General features: G+C 45.3%; 1 protein-coding gene across 3 annotated transcripts in view; it reads right to left on the bottom strand.

Moving 5' to 3' along the window:
• Positions 1-11,079: 11,079 nt before the first annotated feature.
• The window catches only part of LOC119178578 (DNA (cytosine-5)-methyltransferase PliMCI), a 167,971-nt gene continuing 163,356 nt past the window's right edge, over positions 11,080-15,694 (bottom strand). For all 3 annotated transcript variants that reach the window (XM_075887629.1, XM_075887634.1, XM_037429788.2), the window contains exon 33: positions 11,080-14,673. In XM_075887629.1, the coding sequence (XP_075743744.1) occupies positions 14,599-14,673 (75 nt within the window). In that variant the 3' untranslated portion in view covers positions 11,080-14,598. The remainder of the gene's footprint in view (positions 14,674-15,694) is intronic.

Raw genomic sequence — 15,694 nt, 5'->3', positions numbered from 1 at the left:
AGCGAGAGCACGCACATAGTTTATATCCACCGATATAGAGAGATGAATCAAACTGTGGGGCTGCGTTCAATCCCTCAGACTCCAGCACGAGGTGATGAAGCAGGGCGGAACGATAACTGACGGCGTGGTTCAAGCGGTGCACTTGCACGGACTTCAATGTGGCCGCCATGTTGGAAAATCATCGCAGGGATAAGAAAGCTGTGCGTGTTGTTGTGTTATTTTCGAAAGCAATGTATTCCTACGGCTCCTTCACGCAATCTTAGTTCCGGGGCATGATGTACGACTATGATGATTTGTGACCAGACTTAATGGTCGTATTTATTCGTAGGCACACAAACGGCCCCAGGAAATGATGGTCAGCACTGAGTGTTAGCTAACTTTTGACTACTGTTGGTCATGTTTTGTACTAAACACTAAATATCTCTTCGTTTAATCTCAGTACAGCGATTGAGTTCTCTATTCACTTTTTTTTTAAATTGCTTTCACTTGCGCGACTTTATCGGAGTTCTGAAACGTGACAGAGGCGCTCCAATGTGACGCACGGCTTTCCTGGCATGACGCTGGATCCAGTAGCGTCATCATGGCCGGCATCTTGGCAGCACAATAGAAACGTGGGTGTTCAAACGCAAACTTGCACTCAAAAAACAGGATACTAGTTGCGGCTACTCTTAATAACCGATGCCCATAATGCACAATCGTAAACTTCGTTTAAGCAGACGCGGCCCTCTCGCATACAAACAAACCAAAGTTCATCGAGAGCTCTGTCGCCGATTTGCTCGTATCCGGCAGCAGCGTTAGAGATGGGGGTGGTGTTTCATTCAGCATGGCATCAGAGGGCCCAGCGTAAAAAGAGCTTGGCATGGTTGATTTTTGTGCGTGCAATGTTTGTCGTTGTTCGATAACTCTACATCTGTTTAACATCATCAATCTACGGGTAAACCACTGACAAACCACACACTCCATTGTCGTAGAGCGTACGTTATCATTCAGCCGCCACTTGCGCGTAAGACGCACGCCGCCACAAAAAGAAAGAAGATAAGACACCGAGCGGATCCCGTGCTTCTGCCGCTGTTGTCTGAGCGATTGAGCGCAGCTCTGCGTTCCCTCATTTTTCCTTTTTGTTAATTGAATGTTAAGCGAGAAAGGGAGAGAACGCTGTGTGTGCACGGTGCGTTTTTTCAGAAGTTACCTATTGACAGAGCTCTATAGAACCAATGTTTACAAATGGAATGGCAACTATATCGAACGAGTTTGCAACAAAGCAAAATGAAGGCGAGCGAGAGAAGAGTGGCGCGAAAGAAGCAAAAAAAGGTCACAGCTGCACGAGCGCAGACGCAGTAGCATACACCGTCGATACGCTTCGTTGCCTGTTTATTTCCTTCCATTGCCTCGAACGTCCTTGTTCAAGAGTTTTTTTACATGATACGATGCTAAGCGGCATATCTGCACAGGCCGTAACTAATACATCTTTTGTCCGCATCATCGACTAGTGATATGAAATGCCAAATGATAATAACAATGTGTACTATCAGTCAAATGTGTTGTTTGTTAGTGCAAAGCTTGTTTTCTTTTTTCTTCTTCGTAACGTTACGGCAGCCTGCAAGTGTCTCTGACTATCGACAGTTATATCAACGCATTGCTTAGGTTCAGCAGGTAATGTTTGTACTGACAAGACACGCATCAACATTAGTCAGTGCGTTCGTTTTTTTTTTTTTTTCTAAAGAGAGGATGTGCATCGTCTCGTCCTCAAACTTCCCTATAGAGAAGCATCACGTAGGACATTTAGAAATTACAACGCTCATGGAGACTCCTCCACCAGTGTCATTAAAGCCGTGCAAGTTAAACAAACGAAAACTACCGCACCAGAAAAAAAAAAAACACGCGTCTGCTGTACTCTGTTCTTCACAATTTGAACCGAAAGAGCACGTCTAAATAAGCACGCTCAGTGAAATACGCACCACAGGCCAAGCGCCGAGCAATGCAAAAGGATAATGCACAAATCGAAGCAACGAACTGCTGAGACGAGCTGGATTTTCAAGCCGGCCGCACAAATGTACAGTGTTCATACGTTTCCTAAGCTGAAAGCGTTGTTTTTAGAGCATACTTGTATGTGACGACCAACTCGTGCGCGTGTAGTTCAGTGCAATTGATAGAGACTGTGCATGGAATGTTTAAACTGCGACTCACGCACTGCCGGGAACTGGCCGTGCGTATGAGGTCGAGCATTTCGTGAGCGTGGCTGAGCTGTCCGTTAATTACGACCGGGATTTTAAGCTAAGCGCACGAGCCGAACCAGTCCTTTAGGCAGGAGTCAAGCGATGGATGTGCTAAGCTTGATTCGGAGCTCAGCAGCAGCGGTGGGATCTAGCTGCGTGTGGACTCGTGCACCTCTGATCCATCCTAGGTCTTCAGCAATCATATGCAAGTGTTCAGGAGATAAACAAAAAAATGGGAAAAAAAGCAACCTGATGTGGAGAGAAGATGAGGAACAAGCTTGTTATGTATAATGTTCCGGGAAAAGGAAGTAATAAACCGAGAGACAATGCTATAGGTTGGGGGACTCCCTGTGTTCATTGGAATGCCCGTCAAGTGGCAATGCTTGGCGGGCCTCCGCGACGACCGACATTCCTTGCACAAAAAAAAAAAGAGAGAGAGAGATGCCTCGAAGATATGTGCGTGCTCTTTCTACAGATCAACATGGTGGTGACAGTGATTGTTCCTCCTGGCACACAACTCCTGAAAGAACTCATCAACCACAAGGTATGCTTTCCGCGTTCATGATCCAACATGTCGACGTCTACACTAGAAGACAAAAAAAAAAGAGTTCCTTGAATATTGTTTGTAAGCCCTGTCTTGCCACATGTATGACTCCCTTTAAGGAGACACGTGAACTCTATTCGAAGATTTCACCCTCACGGGAGAGTCGTGGAACGCAAAAGAGAGTCGTATATGAGGCAAGTGTGTGTACCATACCCCTAAACTTGGTCTAAAATGGCGCTGTATAGAAAACAGTCGCTGCCGCAGCAATGCCTCTTTTGCTGCCGATGCCCTTGCCTGCTTTTAAAAGCGTTTATTCCTTGGCGGCACCTGTGCTTAAGTCAGCGGCTGAGCTAACCCCTGATCTTAAATCGAATTTCAGGACGCTCGTTGTTAAAAAAGAACAGGGATGGTAATAACAATATATCTGGGGTTTAACATCCCGAAACCACGATGTGATTATGAGAGACGCCGCAGTGGAGAGCTCCGATAATTTTGACCATTTGGTGTTTTTTAAGGTGCAGCTACGTGGCACGGTACGCGGACCTTGACCGTTTCACCTCCATCGAAATGCGGACACCACGGCATGAATCGAACCCGCGACCTTCTGGTCACCAGCCGAGCATTTTAGCCACTGTTTCACCGAGGTGGACGAAAACAGGGATGTCCAGCGAAGGTTTTCATCGTTCCGCGGGTCAAAATCATTCGCAACATCTGCACAGAAACTTTAAGCCTGTCTCTAATTTCAACTGAGCCCTGCGTACATCCATCCTTCTGGTCACAGGTGACGGACAACCGCGGGTTCAGGGTAATCACGTTTCTAAACCATGCGTAACAATGTTTGGTTTACTTGTAAGAGTATTTAATCTAATCGTAAACTTCCAGTACATAACTCACATGTGCCACTAACGTTCATTTTTTTAAGTGTTTAATCTCGTGGTAAAAACGTATAACCAGCAAAAACCGTCATCATCATAAACAGGTATATTCCACGCCCCCCCCCCCCCCCCAAAAAAAAAAAAACAAGGCTATCATCATGGGCGTGCCTCAGAAATTCGGCTAATTCCGCTACTCACCACTGGTCCACTGAAAATGAAGAAGGCGACGGCTAGCCCGATAAATTCCCGCGAAGCGACGGCGGCGAGCCGATGACCACGAGTACGTGCAGGTGACCACGAAAATTCACGGACCACGCGAGCACGTCACCGATTGACTTTATGTTTCGAAACCCATTGGTCGCGACTACACACCCCGCAAATAGTATTTGCACAAACGCTACTAAAGCAACTGAATTCAGAAAATTAGACATATTGGTCCAATACACAACCTAAAGTCAATGCTTAGCATACAATTCGATGATTTATTTCCTCATAACGCGAAAAAATTGGCATATAGGTATTTAAATGACCAGTTAGCAGATTATCTAGCCCACCTAGAGATAAGCAATATCATAGCGAATGATGCATCTGTGTCAAAAGAAAAGGCTGGGGTTGGCATCTTCTCTCCTTCTTTGGACTGGTCCTTTTCGATTCGACTCCCAGATTATACCCCGGTATTCATGGCAGAATTATTGGCCATTGTTCTTGCCCTACGCAAATTACCCTCAAGCGAATCATTAGCAGTTATCATTACAGATTCGTTATCAGTTTGTAATGCACTTTCTGCAACAGTAAATTCAGAGCTGATGAATACGTTTCGGCATTTAGTACCGAAAAACGTAAAAAAACTGCATTTGCTATAGGTACCAGGACACCACGGATTATATTTGAACGAAATGGCGGACTCTTTAGCAGCAGTATCCCTGGGTGGGCCCACCATCCCAGTTTTGCCAGATACGGCTTACGTAACCGCGCTAAGGTTCCGAAATGCTTGCCTGCAATGGGGAAAAGGTAATTTGGATAAATTCAAAGATTTCGAGCATTTGAGCTATTGCTGGAATAAACAGTGGTGTGTATCTCGCCAGTTAGAGGTCACTTATACCAGATTGCGCTGTGCAGTTCCACAACTAAATTATTACCTTAATAAAGCTCAGCTCAAGGCGTCACCGCTATGCATTTGGTGCAACGAAATTGAAACAATTGAACATTTCTTTTTATTCTGTCATCGTTATTCTTATCAGAGAAAAAGATTTTTAGTAGCCCCATTACAAAAGCTAGGAATACAAGTAAATTTACCAGTAATTTTATCACTTGGCGGAACTTCATTTGGTTACTGCCACAGGGATGTATGCTCCGCTGTGTTTGATTACATCAACGCAACTAAAAGATTACCATGCCAGTGAACCACTACCTTTTCAGATCTTTAGTTTATAATTCGTAGTTACGTCTTTCAAAAACAAAAGATGGTTTGACCACTTGCTCAGCACACATTTTTGTTTTTGGTAGTATTATTTTAAGCTACTTTTTCAGATTGGCTTCATTTTCAGTTTAGTTTCATTTAAGTATCCTGCCGCCCGGTTCTTGGCCCATCCTCCTTTGTGGGTAAGCACCATCCATCAGAGGTCATCAGCATCAGCCTCTTCGCGACATTTCTGCTATGTAAGCGACAATAGATAGTTTCCCTCAAAACACGAATATTTCTCATCGCACACTTTTTAACGCGGCCTGCTCTTCGGTAGCCTGAGGCTTCTGCCTCGAGGGCCATCTGTCAGCACAACTTATCAGTCGCAATTAATCCTTCCAAAGCGATATCTACCCAACGGCTAAGCGTTCAAAGCACGTCGTGCTTTCATTCTCTTATCAAGGTAAACATGCAGCCGTACTTCAGATAAGTGCTTTGCGTGAAATTAACGAACTGACAATGTTCTGCACATCAGTAGAAAATTGATACACCAGTGAATAACAAGAAGACCCGTTCCGGCTTAGCGTAGCTGTCGACAGCAGATGGCACACTGCTAGTTGGCGCGGACATGCAGTTTGGCATAGAGTCAGTTTGGCACAGAGCAGAGCTAAATGAACGATAGCATCAAGACGCCTTAGTCTGGCACGCATTCGCGTCGTCCATAAACTTTCGTGCTTGACTGTAGAAAAGTAGAGAATACTGGGTGTTGGACCTCTGAACCTTCCAACTGCGGCGCGGTTAGCTTCGAGCAAAGAACACGTCTTGCAATATGAAAAGCTTAAATCAAACTGAAAAAGAAAAAGGCGAGCCGGCACTGCCACGAGGCCACGCGTCAGCTCGTGAGGAGGCTCAATAATGATGATGACTGCTATTCTGCTGCAAGGGATGAAGAAAAGGAAGTCACAACAGTCTCCCACACCGACAGATGACGCTAGGTGGTTTCAAATGGGTACAGTAGCTGCACAGGATGCTTCACCACAGTGCTGTCGGGCAAGCGTAAAGAGCAAGTCCTGACGATGCCGTCCCGTTCACCGATCAGTTCTTCTAGGCGAATCAAGCTCCACAGTTTCCTTGGACGCTATTTTTCTCCGAGTAGAACTACATTGCCTTTATTCAATGCGTGATTTCTTGAAGTTGATTCTTAAGAGAGAAAGGAAGAGAAAAGTGAGCCCCGTAACTGTCTGCTTCAGTGTGTGATTTCTTTTTGCTTGGTGTAATGCGTTGTTCCTGAGTTCATTCAGGTACCCTTTTAATCAGTGATACCAGACGATTTGCAAATCCTCATTTCTCTTACTCCAAAGCTTCTTCAGTTGATCGTTGGTCGACTCGGTGTTGATAGTGAGGTCGTATAAGGTGGTAGCGTTGTGAGCCTCCCCATGGCTCCTTCCGCTTATCAACCCCCTGTGCCTGACAACTCGGCCCCAATATCTCTTATTCAGGCTGTTGTGCGACAAGTGTTTGCCAACATGGGCGTCTTAGTTCCCCAAAACTCCAGCCAGACACCGCAGCCCATAAATCCTTACGCTCACTACCACGCCGCCCCACTTGTTGCTGCTGCCGCGTCGGTCCCGCGGTTCTCATCACGCTACCGAAATCCATCTGAGTGGCGCACAGAGGATGATAGACTGATATGCTTCTCTTGCCATCGCGTTGGCCACATTTCCCGCTACTACCGCAATAGACGGCCTTTCCGGCAACGTTTTCTAGACGACTGCCGACGGAATCGTGGGCAGTATTCACCACCTCGTTTTTCCGATGACCACCTTCAGGACCTGCCACCTAGCCGTTCTACGCAACGCTCCGAACCATCCTACGCCGATGTCGTCGCCCAGAGAACCTGGTCCAGCCGCTCGCCGTCGCCTCAGGGTCACCAGCCCCGCTCCTATCAACGCCGTCGCTCTCCGTCACCGGCGTATTCTGGGTAGTTCTCAGGAAAATAACAGATTCAGCTCCTGGAGGTGGCGCTGCATTGACAGCCCGGAACGAAAAACCTTTACCTACCACTAATTCCAGACGAAATTTACTTGGTGTTATTATCGATGGCCCGAACGTACAGCTCTAATAGACACTGGTGCCCACATATCCATTATGATGAGTTCACGCGTCTTCGATCCCGCCCGAAAAAAGTTCTTACCCCTGCCATGTCTTCGACTGTGCGAGTAGCCGACGGCAGCCGAACATCAGTTCTTGGTATGTGCACTGCCCGCGTCACTGTTGCCGGCCTCCACACTTCAGTCCTCTTCGCTGTTCTAGACGCTTGCCCACACGACGTGATTCTCGGCATTGACTTCTTGACCACGCATTAAGCTCTCATTGATTGTTCAACCAGCACTTTGCATTTAGAGTTGCCTTTGTACTTTGATGTCCCTCCTGCAGCTCGCACACGGCTACGGTACGTGGAGTGTCTACGATTACCGCCTCAGGCCACTGTGTACCTTTCTATGTCGCCGTTCGCACCTGTTCCTGATGGCGACTACTTGGCAGCCCCACTCTTTGACCTGACCCTTTCCCGGAACATCATACTTTCTCATACTATAGTGAAGATTAGCGACAAGACCCTTCTCCCTGTCCTCAACTTCTCCGGGTCAACCCTGGTCATTCCTCAAGGTATTGCCTTAGCAGAACTCTCCACTCTGGAGCAATGAACAATTTCATCTCTCACTCTTGACATCAAGACCGTAGCCGAACCTGTCGCAGCCGCACAGAGTAGAGCTTTCCTAGACAAAATTATATCAAACGACCTGTCACCGTCCCAAGTTGAAGCGCTCCGTGGTCTTCTATTTTCTTACCTCGACATTTTTGATATCGACGACCGTTCCTTGGGCCGCACGAGCGTCAAAGCCCACCGTATCGACACTGGCGACGTCAGTCCCCTTCATAAGCGTCCTTACCGCGTGTCTCATTCAGAGCGCCAAATAATTCAAAAGGAGGTAGAGAAAATTCTATACAAAGACGTCATAGAGCCTTCAACCAGTCCTTGGGCTTAACCTGTTGTGCTTGTTAAAAAGGAGGACAACACCTGGCGGTTCTGCGTCGACTATATCGCCATCTCAATCGAATAACCAAGAAAGATGTCTACCCTCTACCTCGAATTGATGATGCGCTTGACTGCCTTCATGGTACCAAGTATTTCTCTTCACTGGAGCTACGATCTGGATATTGGCAAATTTCAGTAGATGACCGCGACCGCGAGAAGACGGCATTCATAACACCCGACGGGCTTTATCAATCTAAAGTCATGCCTTTTGGGTTGTGCAATGCGCCAGCAACTTTTGAATGCACGATGGACTCCCTCCTTCGCGGTTTTAAAGGGTCAACGTGCCTGTGCTATCTAGACGATGTCATCGTTCTCTCGCCAACCTTCGAAAGCCATATTCCACATCTGTCGGCCATCCTTTACTTTTTTCGCAGTGCTGGCCTCCAGTTTAACGCGTCTAGGTGCCCCTTTGGGCACCGTCAGATAAAGCTACTTGGCCACCTTGTTGACGCTGCTGTTGTACGACCCGACCCTGATAAAGTCCGCGCGGTGCGCGAGTTTCCAGTCCCACGTTCCACGCAAGAAGTCCGTAGCTTTTTGGGACTCTGTTCGTATTTCCGCCGCTTTGTCAGCAACTTCGCAGAAATTGCTCGGCCCCTCACGGATCTCCTCAAAAAGAACGTGGCTTTTTCCTGGCGTGAAGACCAAGAGCATTCCTTCGCGTAGTTGATTTCTGCGCTCACATCTCCACCTGTGTAGGCTCATTTCGACCCAGCCGCTCAAACGGAGCTACGCACCGACGCAAGTGGCCATAGCATAGGGGCAATACTCGCACAAATGCAGAACGGCACAAACAGTGTCATAGCGTACGCCAGCCACCTACTTTCTCAGTCGGAAAGGAACTATTCAATTACTGAGCAAGAGTGCCTGGCTCTCATCTGGGCTATCGCAAAATTCCGTCCGTACTTATATGGACGCACGTTCGCAGTCATCACAGACCACCATGCGCTCTGCTGGTTGTCAACCCTTAAGGATCCCACAGGAAGACTGGGGCGATGGGCATTGCGATTTTGGGAGTACACATTCTCTGTAGAGTATAAGTCTGGCAAGCTTCACAGCGATGCCGACTGCTTATTTCGACACCCTGTTGATCCACCTGACTCCTCCGAGTTAGAAGCTGATGCCAACATCTTAGCCATTACAGATTTTCTGCAAATAGCCGACGAACAACGCCGACATCCATCGCTGCTACCGATGATTGACCGTCTTCAATCCGGCCATAAAGACCCTTCACTGAGCCTATTTTTTCTTCAAGACAATGTTTTGTACCGCCACAACTTACAGCCCGATGGCGCAAAACTTTTTCTCGTCGTCCCACGTCATCTGCGCAAGGACATTTTGCAAGAACTTCAAAACGCCCCAACTGCCGGACATTTAGGTGTCTCCAGAACCTATGATCGCATCCGCCGACGGGTATTCTGGAAGGTCTTTTATCGTTCCGTTCGCCGCTACGTTGCAGTGTGTGACCTGTGCCAGCGTCGGAAGAAGCCTACGTCTTTCCCTGCTGGTCACCCTCAACCTATTGAAGTCCCAACCGAGCCGTTTCGTCGTGTGGGTTTAGATTTGTTATGTCCCTTCCCAACATCGGCAACGGGAAACAAATGGATAGCAGTAGCTACGGATTATGCCACTCGGTATGCGATTACTCGAGCCCTACCGACCAGCTGCGCAACGGACGTCGCAGATTTCCTACTCTATGACATCATCCTTCAGCATGGCGCTCCTTCTCACCTACTCACGAACCGTGGCCGCTGCTTCCGGTCTCGTGTGGTTGAAGACCTCCTTAGATCCTGTGCTACGCGTGGCACAACTTTACGACTTCTTACCATCCTGAGACCAACGGACTTACTGAGCGCCTCAACCGCACACTGACGGACATGCTTGCTATGTACGTTTCTGACGACCACACCAATTTGGATACTGCCCTTCCGTTCGTAACCTTCACCTACAACTCGTTTCGTCATGAAACTGCCGGCTACTCACCATTTTATCTCCTCTTTGGCCGTGATCCTTTACTACCTTTCGATACCCTGCTTGCGCATGACCTTTCGTCCACCACTTCGTACGCACAAGATGCCATCTCCCGTGCTCTGATGGCACGTACAGTAGCCCGCGCCAGGTTCTCATCGTCCCAGAGAGCACAGAAGTCGCTCTACAACAGCCGACATAGGGATGTCGATTTTTCTCCGGGCTCTCTCGTGCTACTGTGGCTGCCATCTCGTCGTGTCGGCCGGTGCAAGAAACTTTTATCGCAGTACGTTGGGCCTTACCGAGTTCTGCGCCAAGTCACACCTGTCACCTATGAAATTTCTCCTACTACGAACCCCACTGTTACATCCAGAAGTGACATGGTGCATGTGTCTCGCCTGAAGCCCTATCACAGTGACCTGTCCATCTAATAACAGCAGGCACCGGGACGGTGCTTTGCCGCCCGGGGTAATGTCACGGGTATAGAAAGTACGTCAGGCACGGGTGCAGAAACAATGCAGACAGAATGAAGACGACCATGTTGTTGTGGGGCTGTGTCTGAACAGCCCTCTTGTCCTGCATCTTTGCATACTGTGTGCAGTGTTAGCCCACCCGGTGTTCACTTATTAAATACTCCCCGTAACAATATGATGAAAAGATGTGAGATGGTGGTACTTAGAATGTTCCCTAGATGGACGGATGAATAGACGTGCAGACGGACGGACAGGCAGACAGACGCACGGATGGGCTGACGAACGCTTCGCCCCACTCATCATCATTCACTCCGAGGATATGCTGTGATTTTTTTACGCCATATTTAGAGAGGGGGCACGCGGCTACACAAATATTCGCACCCTCTTCCTTATTAGGGAGAGTGCGTGATTCCATGTAGAAAAGCCATGAGCTGACGCGCTGCAAAGCGTGGGTGTGGTCAGGCCTTTAAGACCTGTGACATAAATATTGGGGCAGTTACGCGCTTGTGGTGCAGAGCAAGATGTTTACTTTTTGTATATAGGAACGTATATACAAACATATCCACTTCAGCCCTTTGAAGTAAGAGAAATCGCATGCAAACACATATGGACAGTACACTTAGGCTCGCACAACTGTGAACACCATATTTGAGACGCCATTGCCTCAGAAGGAAGTTCCAAACTTCAAAGACATCTAAACATACAGCTTAATATCAGAGCCCTTTGAATAGAAGTTTCTAAGATTCTCAAAGATTTCTGTACCACTCAAGAAGTGTGTAGGCTTCAAACACTGCTGCACAAAAAAATGCGTCGACAGTTCCCTCTGTATGTACTTTGTTATACTCTTTGTATAACATAGATGTATGGATGCAGAGTCGGCACTTGTCATACAAATAAGTCAATGTAACCTCCACAAACAGTTTTCTGTACAAGCACACACAAGCACAGAGAATGGCACATAAATTGACACACAGAATTACACGTAGAATGGCTAACAACATCGTGTGCATTTGAGAGATTATGGCAACAATCTGTCATTACATCACTTGAAGTTAAATAACACGGTAAAAAGAGTGTGCAAAATTTTGGCGACAATATCGCCATTAATAGTCTTCAGCAGTTTAACTGAGGCCTAATCCTTGGTAATGCAAAAAAGCACACGTGGATTTTTCTATGCCATAGAGCTCCTTGTCCTGGCAAAAATTTCAATACTATTTATCTTATCAAAACTACGGTTTTCATCAAAGGCTTTGTCCTCACCATACATTTGGATTACAACTATAGTACACTACTGGGGAAACTTTCTAGCAGGTGAGAACATGAATAACTTCACAGGTCCATTACACAAAATTTCCCACATTTTCTGCCTGCAGCTTAATTATGTGCCTGCTTCAATGATGTTCCTTGGCCTGAACTGTTATAAAGTAGTGTCATTAAATGACATTTAGATGGATATATTGGCAAACACATCACGAATATGTAGCTAAACACAGTGAACATGTTGTACATGAATTTTAAATTATTGAAATCTGTGAAATAATTGGCAAGATAATATAGGTACTACAATAGAAAATGAATATGAGGTCCCCTAATTATAAGAGACATCCCATATAAGAGACAAGAAATGCTGCCCGGAGCATGCCTCTTACAAAGAGATTTAACTGTACAACTTTAAACCATTTCTATTTCTTAGAAGACTTTTTATGAATATTAGGAAAACCGCAAGTAAGTGCTCGACCAAATATACTTGGAAAAAAAACCAGGGAGTCACCCAGTGCTTGCATTACTGAAAACGCCATATTTCCACGACAACCACTGAAACCAAAGCTGTAAGTGGGTGCTATAAAAATGTTTCCTAAGTGCTCCAACAAACGAGGTTTCCGAGTATGCGCTAGCAACTTAGTGCAAAAAATACACCCACCCCCCCCAAAAAAAAAACATGATACGAATTATTCATGTCAGTAGTCCTTTAAAGCATTTCTGCACTTAATGTGTATATGAATATGAAAATATGTGTTGGCCTTACCAACTTGCTTTTACACTATTGTGATAGAGCAACCAGTAGGTGCCTGTACCTGTAAAAATTCTCATGCCGTCTCCAGCCACTCTTACATTTGTACCCTGGCTTTGGCTGCTACTGCATCAGAACCATTAATAGTATGTGTAAGCCCTCTTTGCTTCCTAGAATCAAAATGTAACCCTGCCTCTTCGCTCTACATTCTCCAGTCATTTCTCGCATTACATCCATGTTCATGTTCAGATGCACGATTTCAACATGCCTGCGGTAGTCAGGTTGTCAGTGACCTTCGAAGTTTCTTCGCCATTCATAACATGGCAATGAGCATAGCAGTAAATGAGGTAAAATGGCAATAACACACTGAACAACTACAGCCATTTCTTAGTCATAGCACCGCTTCAGTTAGGTAACAGCCCCTCACATTCCATGCAATAAACAGCAACAAACTTATTTCTATATTGCACTAAGCAAACAACAAGTTCACACTACCTAACAGGTACTTTCAGTAGTTCTGATGCAACATGAGAAAACAACCTGACAAGGCATATCACTTACATGGCTGTGGCAGAGAGATAAAAAATTTTGCTGCATGGCTGCTTGAATGTTACTGACACAAAGAAAGTTAGTGTTTCATCAAAGCAAGATGAAAGTAATAGTTGTAGGTGCTGGCACACTGATGAACATGTCTCACAAGTAGGACTACAAGATTGCTTGAACCTGGATATCTTGAACCTGGCCTTAGTTGTACCAACAGCTAAGCAGTTGTAACAAATATGGAGTTTTAAATGAGTGAATCGGGCATGACAGCAAAGTCTTTATGCTAGTTCCATGCTAGCTCCAGCTGCTAGCATAGCTCACAAATCCCTGAGCAACTGTTCTTCAACAGTTTCCAAGCCACCCATGTCGTCAGCTAAAAATACTAGCTGCAAAGCCAGAAGCATTCTGCTGATAGTGTTGGTGTCATCAGCATAGGTACAGTATTGGAGCAGGACAATAATGAATGAGACAAAAAACCATGAATTTTTTTTTCTACTTCATACAACATAAAATACCTTCCATGTTCTGTTTATGTCTATGTGTTTTTGTAACACCCCTACAATCTCTGTACTCTTAGAGACCACAAGAGCACATAAAACAAATGAAAATAACAGTGGCATAAAAGTAACAAAACTGTTTTGCGCGCTGCAATTATCTCTTCTCTTGTCCTGCCGAAAGTGCTGAAAGCTAAGCAAAGAGGGACGGCACGAGAAAATAAATACACCACGTGAGCCTCGTGACACTGAGCACTTTTTCTGTTTTGTTTTTTTCTTCTTCAAATACGCAGCTTTTTTTGTGCAATCGTCCATGCATGCGTGGACAAATCGCAGCCTTTTACTGCAGCCCCACTAACGACTGAGCATGCCATGCTAAAATCAGGCAATGGCTGATGCAATGGCTGTGACAAGTAATTTTTTAGCTTCCTTTGTCGAGACAAGAGAAAGCAACCTTTAGCTGATTTTGAGAATTTGTTGTGAATTCCAGATCGTGTGTTGCACTATAACATTTGGCTAGGGTGTTTGTTTTCGAAAGCCTCGACTACCGATCGGCAGAGTTGTTTGACCATGCTCAAAAAGTGCTGCAGGGCCCCATTAGAGGTTAATTTTTTTTTTAACTGTTAATTTTTTAAAAATTACAATACAACTGCAATAGAAAAACATTATTTAAAAAATGTAGCTAATTAAAAAACGGTATCTCAGAAAACAAGTAAAGTTTTACGAGTGAAAAATTCTGATTAAAGTCAATTTTAGAACCACATGACTTTCACACCGTACTTTATACACTATTAACTTACATACAATGCAGTTAATTTTTCACGAAAACATTGGAGTTAAATGTGCAAGCTTGGCTAGCAATGTACAACAGTCCGTGAGTAAATAATGGTAGCATAAAATAAAAAAAAACACACATTCTGCTTCTTACTATATACAAAGGTTTGGCATTCTGACCCATTTAAGTCTAGTTTACAATCACGAAAATGACAGCGACCTAATTATCTCCTGCCCGATCGCTGCAGCAAGAGGAGGTGGCACAGCGTTTCCAACCTGCATAGAACAAAGAGCATGTTTGTTTAAAAATGCACATGAAGGAGCTGCGCACTTTCGAGTGAAACAAACCTCAATATCATTAGGGTTTCTAAATTGTTGACAACCTGCAGCCAAAAATAAAACGACTACATCAATCTTAGAGGGATAGTGACAGAAAATTTCGTGGCCAAGATAGCCTGCAAGATCGATGCCCATGAACATGCATATATCATCTGCAAGATATTAACAGAGATTACAGCTTGAAAAATACTTTAAATTTATTTTGAAATTTGTGAGAGCAATCGACTCCATCGCGCTACTGACGTCCTCAAAGGGGACCCTCGGGGACTCCCTACTTCTCTCAAGTGACTACGCTGCAGAAAGTTATGACGACGTCATAGCCACCATTTTCTTTTGGTCTTGTTTGCTCCGGCAGACTATCACTCTGCAGCCACAGTGCACGAGTTGAAAGTTTTGTGTTTGATGACATCGCTGTCATGTTTTCTGTTCGAAAAAACTTCTTTATGCGAACCGCGCGGAAGTGCGTCACAGTTCTGTGTGCTGACATGGTCGAGCTTTGCACCCGCTAGGTGATGATAGTTGCACCCGATGGCTTGTCGTTTTCGAAACAGAAACCGACACTTGTCGGTAATAATAAGCCTGTAAATAATTATTTCTCATGTACTGCAAAAAACCATGTGTCGTGTTATGACTAACAGGGCCCCAGAAACACAACACAGCAAGAAAATGCGAGGGTGAAATTTTTGTGTCAGTACCCCTTTAACACAAGAATTTGAATAAAAATGCTAGTAATCTGAAAGCCTTACTTTAAGGTATCGTACAGATCCAAACGATAGTACAGTGAAATATATACGTGATGCACTTGATTGAGTGTCAAGTATGACTAAATGTCATGCACACAGTTCACTATACTATAATCCTGAGCCATGTTTAACCTGGTGTAATGTTTGCATTTTATGCACAACACAAGTGACAACATTATGCAATGTATGTTTTGTTAATACACTCCGCAACCTTC

Source organism: Rhipicephalus microplus, chromosome 1 (genome assembly GCF_043290135.1).
Source record: "Rhipicephalus microplus isolate Deutch F79 chromosome 1, USDA_Rmic, whole genome shotgun sequence".
Classification (NCBI taxonomy): domain Eukaryota; kingdom Metazoa; phylum Arthropoda; class Arachnida; order Ixodida; family Ixodidae; genus Rhipicephalus; species Rhipicephalus microplus.
Note: the sequence above shows the minus strand (reverse complement) of the source record. Positions and strands in the feature narration are given on the sequence as shown.